A 12,483-nucleotide genomic window follows, 5' to 3' on the forward strand; every position below is an offset into this window, starting at 1 on the left:
CATTCTAGTTTTGACAAAAAAAATTCTCAGTTCTACAATTAAGTCTTTATCCAAGTGAATGCCAATAAGCTTAAAAGGTGCTATACTTTTTTGTGCAATGGAGCCAATTAAACAAGGTCCTGAGATAAAAAGGTATTAAGTTTACAGAACTTTATAGACAATGTTATCCAATTCACCTAACTGAACAAATTTTTAAAGTGTATCCATGAATACAAAATACCCAGATGAAAAAAATTCTCAAACTACTACTAGCTACGTTTCTTTAAAAAAAAAAAAAAATTGCTTTCAAATTTTTTAAGACTGCTCCCTTGTCATTTGCCGTTGAAGTCTTCCATTATAGGATTTTATTTTGCTGTCTGGACACAAGGCCACTAAAGCTGTAAGTTGGTCACTGCCCTTGTAAAGGTCAGAGCCAGAGCCCTTCAAAGGCTAGACACAATTATATAACCTACCAAGGAAATCTATGCTGACAGTTATTTTCTATCTTGCATTATTGGTGTTTCTTTTTCCCTATAAATGTCTATATTTATATGAACATTTTTTTAAGGGTTCTGGGATGGAACCTAGGACCCTGCACATGTAAGACAAGTGCTCTATTCCACTGAGCTGTTTCCCCACCCCCCGCATTTTTGGCTCAACACATTACATTCTAAGAGCTGCAAAACTTGCTACATAAAAGCACTCCTTGAACCAAAAGCAAGGTCAAGCTTTCCCCCAAGTCAGGATTTGTTCAGAACTAAGTGTTGTTTGAGGTTTTTTATTTTTTGTATTGCCATGGGTTGGGGGCAGGAACTAGGAGGGGTGAAGGACAAAGTCTTATATCTGCCAAAACTTGACATTTCTTGAAATTAACTTACCTATTTTCCTCCCCTTTGCTTGCCTAGTTGGTACATCCCCTTTTCTAAATTTAACTACTAAGATTATTTTTCATACAAGTATAAACAACCCTAATCATAAAACTGCTTCTTAGAAGTTTAACACATATCCAGACAGCATTTTTTTCTCCCATCTGTCCCCACTCCTTGCTAATCTGGGAGCTATGGTGGCCTGCCTAGTATTATCTGACCATTTTTTCCTGCTGCGGTTATTAATTTAGGCAATTTAACTACAAGGTATACTCAAGACTTTTTGAAAGGCACAAATAAACTGTAGGACACCTAAACTGATGAGCATTAAAGTTGGAATCTTCCTCATTGATTAGGTATATGCAATCTTCCTTCACAATGTATATTGAAAAGTTAACTCGTGCCAGTGATTGCTAGCAGTAATTGCTAAACATACAAAAACCTACTTCATATTGTTAAAATATCTCTATTGTGATCAAACCTTTATCCCAAAAATTTCAAGTGAACCTACATCACCATCTAAAAATTAACTTGTACCAAAAAAATTCCTAGGACTATGAAATGAAGTTTAAAAATCTGATTTTACAGTAGCTAAAACAAAATCCTAAACACTCAAATATAGCAAACCTGAACTTACCAGAAACAGCCTAAAACACAAAAATAAAAAATAAAACTACACTGAAGTCAAATTTTAGTTCTACAGTTTGACTCCTGATTCCTCACTTCACAGTGAGGGTCCTTTAGAAGATTAAGTGTTCTGTGCAAACCCAATAAAATTACAATTAGGGGATCTAATGTTATCACATAGCTACAGTTAAGTTAGCAGTGTTGTGTAGTAGTGAAATCAACAACTGGCTTACATGATGGCTTCTAAAAGCATCTGTTCCTGGAGTTTCATGTATCATAAATATGTATATAAAATTATCAGTTGAGGACAGCCGTTAGCATTTCATAAAGATGATACAGTGAGCGTTAACTTCTCCCAGCCAGTACCTTTTCCCCTCATTAAATGTTAAAAGCCGTCTGGGGGGGAGGGGAAGGGAAGAATTCAAACTTTACTTCATATTATCAATCATCAGTACACATTTAAGTTTTTAAAACCTAAATGTTCCAAGTACAGAGTAAAGAATAAGCTGTCCAGAAAGCACACACTTAAAATTTCTCCTCTTGGGAGTTGTATAAAGGGATTTTGAACCTTGATGGCGAGAATCCCAAAACAAGAGTAAAATGAATTCTTTTTATTGCAAACAAACGTCTAAATTAATTTCTCCACCCACTTTCTTTAGAAAGAAAAAGAAATCAGCAGGCTAAGGAGATACCCATTCAAGAACTGACATGATTAAAAATTAAGATATAAATGGGTGACTCACAATTTCATTAGCTTACAAAGATGGTGGAGTTAACTACTACAAGCACACTAGTTATACAGTATTTTGTGGGAGAAGGGCATACAGACATAGCTAACTTCATATAGATCCCATTAGACAACTGGATTTACAACAAGTTTTTTAATAAGAAATGGGCAAAGCCAGCTTTCTTTTCAGAATCAAAATGCAGAACAAATGGAAAAATTATGGTATTTAACCTTCACAAGTTTGAGCCTCCACAAATAATGCAACCAAGTTTTACATTTTTAACAGCCCTTCTACATACACTCCAGCTTCTCCATGTTGGTTCCAAGTTTTAGCTTCATTCCCAATTATGCCAATTCCATTGTCATTTAAACTGAAAAAGCCTTCCCAGTCTTTGTTGGAAATTACTATTTAGCTTATCCCCTCCACTACTACCCAGCAAACTAGAGAGAGGATGGAGTGTAATATTGAGCAGTACAGAGTCTTAATGCAATTCATGAGGACCACTTAGTCCTTACATGAATCTGGTTGCTAACATTTCTATTATATTGTGACAATGACTCCCGACTGTTATTCTCTGTGAGAAATAGGGGAGTAAATTCTTAATAAAAGACACCAGGTACAAAGCAACATTTTACTTTTGTTGTGATAAAAAAAAAAAGTCACATTTTACAGATAAAATGTAGAACCCTGAAATACTGACACATTCTCTTATCGTGCACAATGCTGAGGTTCTCTTACGATTCACTTTAAAACTGCAATTAAAAATGTACAAAAAAGAAAAGAAAAAAAAATCAACCCACAAAGCTTCTAAAAAAGGAACCCGCAGGCACTTCCTCTTGTGGAATGTTTAAAAAGTTAGCCTACTAAAGAAAACAGTCGACTTCTTGTGAAGGTTTTGGAGAAATATGTATCAGTTCGTTTTATTTGGGTATTCAATAATATCCTTGGTGATAATGCTGACTCCATGGCTTCTGACCCCAGAATTGCTGTAAGAGAAAATTTTTTTTTTAAAGAAAAAACATCAATAAGCCACTCAAATTGCTTTTAGGAAATGACAATGAATCTAATTCAGAGTAAATGCTGGAAATAAATTATACTTGTCATACCTCTGATTTCTATCAAACCAGATTTAGTTTTATTATCCCATTATTTATCAATACACATTACAAAAAGAAACACATCATGACTTGGTTAGTTTACACAATTAATGCTAGCAAAGAACTGTATATTAAAATATTACTTCGTTAAAAATAGTAAGTTATGGCAAACTCAAAATCTATTTATGGACTACAACACAATTCATACCTTGCCTTATTAAGGTTTACAAACACTTCAATCCCTGGACAAGATCTTTTTGAGACTGATTTTTACTCAAAATACAATTAATGTACATAATCATGTAAGAAATTACTTACACCCTGCTGCCACTGGTTGTAGCCCTGAGATTGATTTTTATAGCCACGATTGTTTCCTCGTCCTCTGAAGTTCTACAAAAAGGAAAAAAATCTTTTAAGAAGTCTTAACCCAAGAATTTATCATGCCTGCAGGGATCCTGATTGGGAAGTGGGAGTGGGCAGAAATGGACAACTTGCTAGACATTTGGGGAAATAGCCCTAGGTACCCTTCTGCAAGTTTCTCATAGATTTTTAAATCTTTGTAAAAATTCACCTTTTTTTGCTACTTAGTGTACCTGAAAAGCCAATAAATGAATTCGTTTTACCATTACTATATTAAATTTTTTCTCACATCAATGCAAACACACCATTTTCCATAGTTGCTTATTGAGGTTCCTCAACATTAGCCTATAATTTTACAGACTAAATTACAGACATCAGTGCCGCTTTATCATTACCTGGTTATAGTTCCCTCTGTTGGGCATTCCACCTCTGTTGTAGTTCCCTCTGTTTGAGTAGCCACCTCGGCCAGGAAAAACAGGGCCACGAGGGTATGGATAGCCAATTCCACCACTTCCACCGCCACCACCACCTCTCTGTGGCATATTGCCCCGCCTATTATATCCACCACGATTCCCAGGAGCTAAAAGCAAAGAAGTAGGTACCCAGTTAGGCCTCTTCTGGCCCATTTCTTATTTTAGTTATAAATAAATATTTTAAGATAAAAGCATTAAAAGATAATTTTAAGCATTTACACAACCTAGTTTTGTTTAGAATCAAATCACACTAAATTAGTTACTTTGATGGCAGCATAGATCAATGAGAAACAAACTTCTGTTTAAGTTACAGACCCAAGTTACAAGATTCTCCCATTTCAATCTTGAATTAAACACAATATTCAAATTTAACTTACCTCCCCCTCTGAAGTTTCCACCACGCATATTGAATCCTCCACGTCCTCTATGGCCACCACCTCTGTTAAACTGGTTCTTGCCACTCTTGTTTTTATTGCTCTTCTTTGAGCCAGTGTTTTGTTTCTTTTCTGGTGGAAGTGCCTTTTTGCTTTCTTCCTTATACTGTTCCAGAAGTTTTTGGGCTTCTTCCTTCTGAAGTTCAACATAGGTTATTTCATCAAAGCACTCGGCCACCTCTGGCAGAGTAAAGTTACCTGCCAAGAATAAAATCAAATTAAGTCAGAAACTCATGGCAAGTATCCATAATCCTAGAACTTTCTATTCCTGAATAGCTTAAAATTTTTATCAGATTACTATATCTACTCATGGTTTAGTGGTTTAATGAATTTTCTAAAAATTATTACAATGAGCCAAACACATTTATATTCCCAAGAGTTAATGGCAATTCCTCAAACAAAAGTACTTGCAAAATATTAATTTTTCAGATACAGATCACAAAACGAAACAAGACAGGAACAATAAAATTGAATTCCACACCTTTCATTTTAAGGACTGCATGTTCTGGTAGATCTTTTCCCTCTACTTCTGCTTTCTTCTGTGTTCTCTGCTTGTAGTCTTCATCTTTTGGACAAACTACAACAGCTTTTCGTTGGAAACCTGCAAACAGGCACATTTTTCTCCTCTGGGCAGCAGCAGATACATTTGTCTTGTAAAGGAAAAAAATAATAAGTTTATAACCTTAAACATTAATTCCATACCAAACCAAGTATCAGTAAACATTTTTTTCAACTTCTAAGCTACAACTCACCTGATCCAGAATGAAATTTCGTTTCTTGCGGGCAGCAATCTCGATAAACTTTCCAAGACACTGTGGAGCTCTCTGCAACAGTGTGTTCAGTTTTCCAGTATCTGCCATTTGTTTTTTAAAACCTGCCACCTATTTTTAAAATTTAAAATTTTATTTGAATTTGTGAATCAAGCCATGTGTGTTTAATACCAGCTTAGATCTATATGGGAAGCAACAAGTAACACTTTATAATTTAAATGTTTGAACACTGTACTTCCCTTATTGCTATCAATAAGTAGAACTTTTTATCATATTGTAAGACCACTGAATTCTTTTCATTGCTAAAAAATTAAAAAAAAAAATCTATGAAAAAGATGACTAAGCCTATCAACTAGAATGCAATTTGCCTTACAGATTGAGAGCTAATGGAAGTAACCCAATAATTGTTTTGCCCAACTCCCTAAGATATTAACAAAATACATTTTAAAAAGGGGGAATATCTTCAATGTCTTCTTAAATAAGTATTAAGGTTTTGTTTTTTTTTTAAGTGCTAGGGATTGACAATAACCAAAGCCTTGCACATTCTTGGCAAGGACTCTCACTGAACTGTGTGGTCCACTATCCCCCTTTTTGGACCTCCTTTAAATGCTGAAATCAGAACCAACATTTTTACTTACCATCATTTTATCCATAATGGTATTTGTTCCAAGAATGTTGTATTTACCAGGATTTTCAGCTGCATGTTTAGTAACCCAGGTAGTTTTTCCAGCTCCTGGCAAGCCAATCATCATAACCACCTGCAAGTGGAAAAAATTTCATTTTTAAATACATCCAAATTTTTTAGACATCAAGATTTGTTCATGGAAGGTTTACTATTATCTATAAAGGCAAAAGAAAAATCATTGGCTGAGAGCAATAGGTATAACATGAAAGCAAATAAAACACTTTTGTCAAACAAAAGCAATCTTCAAATGCTACATTTACAAAAAATAAAATGACTCACTTCACAATCTTTCTTCTCTTCAGGCCCCTTTGGTCCTCTAACTCGATCCTCTAGGGGGACATTCTGGATAAAAGTATAGTCTTCAGGTATTGGAAAATATGGCTTTTCCTTCTGACCAAAATTAAATTCAACTGCACAGTTATGGCAGAGAACATGCGGAAAGAGTGGTCGTCCAGCAAGAACTTCCTTACTAATTTTGAAGGCAACGCCAAGATCTTGTCCATTCTTGGCATAGGAGAGCTCTACTTCATCGTTTTCAAAGTTCTGTTAAATAGAAGAAAAAAAATTTACCAGTTTGAATCTGCTTCCTATAATCTTTCAAAAAAAAAATATCAAAATTCAAATAAGGAGTAAGCTTACCCTTAGAAAATTTTTATAGGTTAAACGCTAAGACTTTTTGAACATTAGAATGAAACACAGAATCAAAAACATTGCCCCAGATGACGGATTAGATATTTCAGGCCAACTTTATGTTTAATAATTTGTCAAAATGCTTCCTTAAAAATTTCCCTTACCTTTCCAGTTTTCAACTTCTACTAGTCTTTAACCCAAAACCAGTGCATGCATTTTTATCATACTAACAGCTGCTCCAGACCTTAATTTTTTTTAGAATTTCTAAACGATAATTTCACTTACATAGCGAATTTTAGCAATAACTTACAGCAAAACATGTAATAACATCATTTTCATCAAACTTCTCTCCATAATCTTCTGTCTCACAGTTGCATGTTTTAATTCCTTTTAGAGAATACCCATACGAAAATTCTTCTTCACCTAAGAAAATAACTTGCATGAAACTGGTGTTTTTTTAAACAGTCCAAAGCCCCACTGTTTTTATTACTTAACAGGAAGAGTACAAATAACCTAACAATCTTCAACTTATCTACCAGATGTAGAATTGAATATAAATATACAAATAAAACTGAGTAATGGATAAAATTTAACCATGTCCTACATTTTTTAAAAATCACTGATAAAAGCTAAAATTCAGCTTGTCTACTACATGCTAGCATCACCCATTTGTAAAATACTAACAGAATGGATAACTATAGTTAGAAAGCCTTCTAAATCTTTAACTGAAATCAGACTCTAATCAGAGCCCTCAGTACTCAAATGGAAACTTTACCAAGCAACATTCCACTTGTAGTCAGTGACCAGCCAATTCGAACTTCATGAATGTCAATATCTTTTGTATATAAATGCCTTACAGGAATCTTCTCTGTAACCTGAAAAGTGAAATCATTAAACCAAACTGTAAATCAAAAAAGATAAACTCCTGAATCCTGACTTCTCTCACTTGGGTAGAAGACACCCAATTCTCCTTCTTTCCCTACTCCCTATCCTTTATTTATAAGAACTTTAAAAGTGAGCACTTTTTAACTCAGAGCAAAAAAGGTTTCAATTAGCTAAGAGTTTTTTAAAAAATTTGTACTTTAAAATTTAGCTAGTTTTTAAAAAAAATCCTTGGTAGCTTTTTCATGTATGATTTAAAAAGCCAAGATGGTGGGGGGCACACCACAAAATTGCATTTACCTTCATCTCAAAGCAGACTTTGCCTTTTGACACACCATAAGATGCCCTTCCTCCAGCCCAAAGAAAAGCAAAACTCTCCATAGTAAGAGAAGAAGCACTGAGGCGATCTCTTGATATTTTAAAATGTAGATCACAATTATCTGTAATTATATAAAATACCAATTATTCCTTTGACATCTAATATATGTATTTCTGCTATGTAGACAAAATTTGGTTAAGTTTTTACAAGTATTTTAATGCTGCATAAAAGATTTTATATATCATGCTGTTCCAACTTTCAATTTAAACCCCACTCCCACCAAGTCACTTGTCAATTATGTACTAGAATAAACTTCCTATTAAATTAACCAAGGCTTAATGTGTTTTAAGCAAAATTGAGACAATGTGACGATACATACCTGCTCTGCTCTTTACCTTGATTTAGAGGCAAGCAGTAGAGGATAGCAGGAAATCAAAGTGAAGCATGCCAGAACCAGGTAGAATTTACCAGTGCCACAATAAAACTGAAGGGAGGCCACGGCCAATGTTTTAAAGTAAAGAGTATGAGCTGTTGATCCTGCACTTTGTAACTTAACACCCGGGTTCCAGGTCCTTAATTCTTTTCTACAACTTGTGCATCAGACAGCCTGAACCCACTAACCTGGTCATCTAAAGGTTTACTACAGCATTTTAGGTCCCCTTGCAGGAGCTTTCCAGTTATAACAATTGGAGATTAACCACTTCCTGGATTATCCAAATCGTCTTTTACCTAGCTATCTTTGGGTCACTAGCTCATTAACATGTATTTTCTCAAGAGTTCTCCCTTGACAAGACAACTAACCTCAATTTAGAAAGCAGTTTTATTTAGTTTTAATTGATCAGAGTTTAATCTGTTTAGAATTCTCCTTAAATAAGCTTTGTTCCTAAAATTTCTGATCATCATTGATATATAATTAAACAAATTTGTGTCTACACCCATTATCACCCTTAATAAACTGATACTCCTGGTAATAGGCAATAAAAACCCAATTCCTATGCAATGACATTACCCCTTCTGAATCACTGCTTCAGCACCTTGCCAATTCCTACCAATTTTGTATTTAAGCAACTGAATTTGACATAAAACTTTCAATTCAACTACTTTGCAGACTCAACTACCTGTAAGGGGTATTCAAAAAGAAATCAAGTTTCACACTTAACACAATCCACAATCAAGGAAACATGAAAAATCTAAGCTTCAACTCCTCTTAGCTACCAGAACAGGTTATTTACCTTACCTCCTCCTCCTCCTCAAGAATTTATTTCTACCCTTCATTCTATTAATCTCAAAGAGTTGTGCATTCTGACCAAACACTAAATCAATATAATTCTTTTTTATAATTAAAAAATGCAAGTCTGACAGCCAAGGCCCACTTAAGAGGTTTGCAATACTTCCTCATACTCAATTGCAGCCCAACTGGGTAAAGTAGCAGTATTTACAGCGCTGCCATTGATACCATTCGCTGCTGAAGAAAGCTAGTGGCCCAGTGATAGCCCACTGCTGCTGCCCCAGGTCTTTGGAAGAAATCAACTTATGTTAAAGCAGCAGCTACTGAACTGGAATTGAGAACAAAAGAGCAGTTATTGAAAAAGTAATATTACAATCTTTTAGAATAGGGAATATACTTGTGTGCTAATGGGAAAAGTCATTAGTAAATATTTAACAAACCCAAATAGCTCACTTAATATAATTCCACACACAAAAGAAATTATCGTAGAAGCCTTATAAGGACAGTGATAAGTAGTTTTTACAATTTTGTTAGTCAAAAATTGACATTAAGAATGAGTTTAAGTCATAAAATGTTATCAAATTGCTAAAACCTATTAAATTATCAATGAAAGTGCAGTCGTACTAAACATTAAATACTACCAGAATCCAAAATAAAAACCATTATCTTCCTGCCTTTTGAAAACACTAACCTAAGCTTCTTCACTTAAGTTCAACATTAAGTTTTGTAACATTTTGGAACCAAAAAAACCACTGTATTCAATAACTGGGGGGGGGGGAGGGGGGATAAGAGTTTCAGCTTCACTTACAAGTATCAAGACAAACCACTGTGTCATCGAAGTGCTCATCTTCTTCTTCAACAGGTGGCTGAGGAGACTTGGCTCTGAAAGACAGAATTGTCTCCTGATATAGCTTTTCCTAGCATAGCATGAAGAATGGGTACAAGCAAAACTAGGTTCGTATCCTGTACCTGCTGTACTTGTTTTCTTCAATGTACTCAAAATATCCTCGGCCATGATCTTCTCGAGGTCTCTTAACACCTCTCTTTTTATCTCCGCCTTTCTGTTCTGTTTTGCCGTCTCCTATAACACACAACACTCTTTGAGATGCCAAGTGGCCAAAATATTTCTTAAAAATAGAATCAACACAATACAAAATAACCCACCACCTTTTCTGTTTCAAGGCGCAAAAGTCCTCGACTTCACCCTGTTATTTTTTTTAGGACCTTTTAATCGACGAACCAAATGTGAATTCAAAGAACAATCAGCTTGGAAATGGACTGGAGATTAGTGACGCAGTCTAAAGACGTTACTAATTTTACCAGTCTAATAGACAATTCGAGAAAGCCAAAGAAAAAGCGCGGCCCAAGCCCGGAGCCCACGTGCATCCCGACGAGAGTTCAGGAAGGGGGGAGGGGCCAAGCGGGGCTCGCGCGGCCCGCCCTCCCCTCCCCCACTCTACCCGGGCCCGCGCGCCCCGCCGCCGCATTGTACTGATCTTCCGCCCCACTCTCCGCGCCCGGCTCCTCCCGCCGGAAGTGACGTCACGCCGAGCCCCTGCGCTCCTTGCACAATACCGCGGCGAAGAGCCGCCAAAGCGCGCCCGCCCCGGGACTTCGGGCCTCTCCCCTCCCCCCGAGACATGTGCCCGCACCTCGCGCACGCAGCGCGGCGGCGCCACCGCGGGCCGACGGGGCTTCCCCCCCCTCCAGCGGCAGCTGCAGCTCCCCCCCGGCTCCCGAGCCACATAATGGAGGCTCTGCCACCACCGTCACACCGAGCCCGAGGCTTCTCGCTTAATCCGGGATTCCCCATGCCCCTCCCCCACCGCGCAGCAGCCCCCGCCCGGGGCTCCCTCCCCCCCCTGCGGGGCTCCGGCTGGCCTGGGGCACGGTCCCCACCCCACGCGGGCCTCCCGCCGCGCGCAACGTACAACGCAGCACTCACCCGCCGCCGGAGCCCCGGGGCGACCGCCGCCTCCGCCGCCTTCCGCCTTCTTCTTACCTCCCGCCTGCTGCTGGCCCTGCCTCGCCCCGGGCGGCGCCACCGTCACCGCGAACAGCGAGGTGGGGCCGCTGCTCTTCCCCGCGGCCTCCTTGGCGGCCCCGCGCTGCTGTGGGGGCTGTTGCTGCGGCGTCGCCGGCGGTTGAGGCTGCTGCTGCTCCCCGTGCCCGTTCTCGTCGCCCGCGCCCTCCTCCTCGTCTCCGAGCTCGTCCTCCCCTTCCTGGAAACCTTGATCGTCGCCGTTCTCGTCTTCCGAGGCGGCCTCCTCCTCCTCCATCGGGCCCGAGTCGGCCGCCCCCGCGGCCCCGTTCTCCTCCCCTAGCTCCATCTGGTCGCCGTCCAGCGCGGCAATCCCTTCTTCCTCCTCTTCCTCCTCCTCGTCGCCGCCGGCCGCGGCCTCCTGCTCGAGGCCTGCTCCCGAGCGCCCGGCGGAATCCCCGCCCAGGTCTAGGCTGCCGTTCCCGGGCTCCATGGCGGGGCGGCCGCCGGCCTCCTCGTCGTCCAGAGCGGCCTGGAGTCGATCCATGAGCTCGGCCTTGAGGCCCTTGTCGGAAAGGCGCCGCTTCTTGAGCTCCTCTTTCAGCTCCGACACCTTCAGCTTTTTAACATTAACAGGCGAGGAACTCATGGTGAGGGCCCCGATTCACCGATAGGTGCTGGTTCAACCTCGGCTCCGCTCCCTCGGCCACTGGTGGCGGCGGCTGCTCCTCGGCCCGGGCGGCAGCTGCGGCTGGAGATGGGTTCGTGCTGCAGAGCGGACCCGCCTGGTTGTCGAACGGCGCCAAATCCTTTCACCGAGTTCGCGAGGGAGACGCGGAGACTCGCCTGGCGCGAGCGAGCACGCAACGTCCTCTCGCAGGGGCGGCGCCGCGCACGTAATATAGCCGCCCCGCCCCCTACGTGACGAGACTCTGCGCCGGAGGAGAGCCGGAGCGCGCCCGCGCCCGGCCCCGCCCCTTCCCAGCCCTATTTCCCCGCCCTCACGCCGAGCCCGTCTGAGAGCGCGGCGCGGGCCGTTCAGTGCGCTTCCAATTGGGACCCAGCAAATGGAGGAAAAGGAAACCGCCTTTCGGTTAAACCGATCCACTGCAAAAACTATTGGCCTTTCTTGTTCTTTAGTGGCAATACACCTTTTGCTCCTTGCTTTTCCTGCCAGGAGTCCGCTTTCTCCAAAAGCTTTCAGTCCTCAACTTGGCATTTCAACTCGAATCCTCACCTTCCATCTTAGATTTGCTTTTTTGTCTATTTTTCCAGCTATTCGTTTGATCTCCTTAAAAAGTCCACTTCTGACGTGCGTAACACAAATTGGCAATTATTTTACGCAGGGAGTTTTTTTTTTTTGTTTGCTTATTTAATATTCGGCTTAATTTTTCAAGTCCTGCCTTGTGAATTGTATTTTAAAT

The 12,483-nt window shown here is 40.1% G+C and overlaps 1 protein-coding gene across 2 annotated transcripts; it reads right to left on the bottom strand.

The window, feature by feature from the left end:
- Positions 1–267: 267 nt before the first annotated feature.
- Positions 268–12,072, bottom strand: HNRNPU (heterogeneous nuclear ribonucleoprotein U). 2 transcript variants are annotated; one of them, XM_081298080.1, is made up of 14 exons: positions 11,081–12,072; positions 10,048–10,159; positions 9,887–9,960; positions 7,832–7,971; positions 7,425–7,524; positions 6,960–7,072; positions 6,299–6,562; positions 5,973–6,092; positions 5,317–5,445; positions 5,046–5,214; positions 4,508–4,762; positions 4,053–4,237; positions 3,616–3,687; positions 268–3,186 (listed from the first exon to the last, which is right to left on the bottom strand). In XM_081298080.1, exons 1-14 carry the CDS (start codon positions 11,706–11,708, stop codon positions 3,133–3,135), a joined length of 2,415 nt encoding a protein of 804 aa, XP_081154206.1. In that variant the 5' UTR covers positions 11,709–12,072; the 3' UTR covers positions 268–3,132. The 2 variants fall into 2 exon arrangements, with proteins under 2 accessions (XP_081154206.1, XP_081154205.1); XM_081298079.1 differs by having other exon boundaries at positions 11,024–12,070.
- Between the last annotated feature and the right edge of the window lie 411 nt (positions 12,073–12,483).

The sequence above is a fragment of the Spermophilus citellus genome, assembly GCF_964194105.1.
Source record: "Spermophilus citellus genome assembly, chromosome: 6".
Classification (NCBI taxonomy): domain Eukaryota; kingdom Metazoa; phylum Chordata; class Mammalia; order Rodentia; family Sciuridae; genus Spermophilus; species Spermophilus citellus.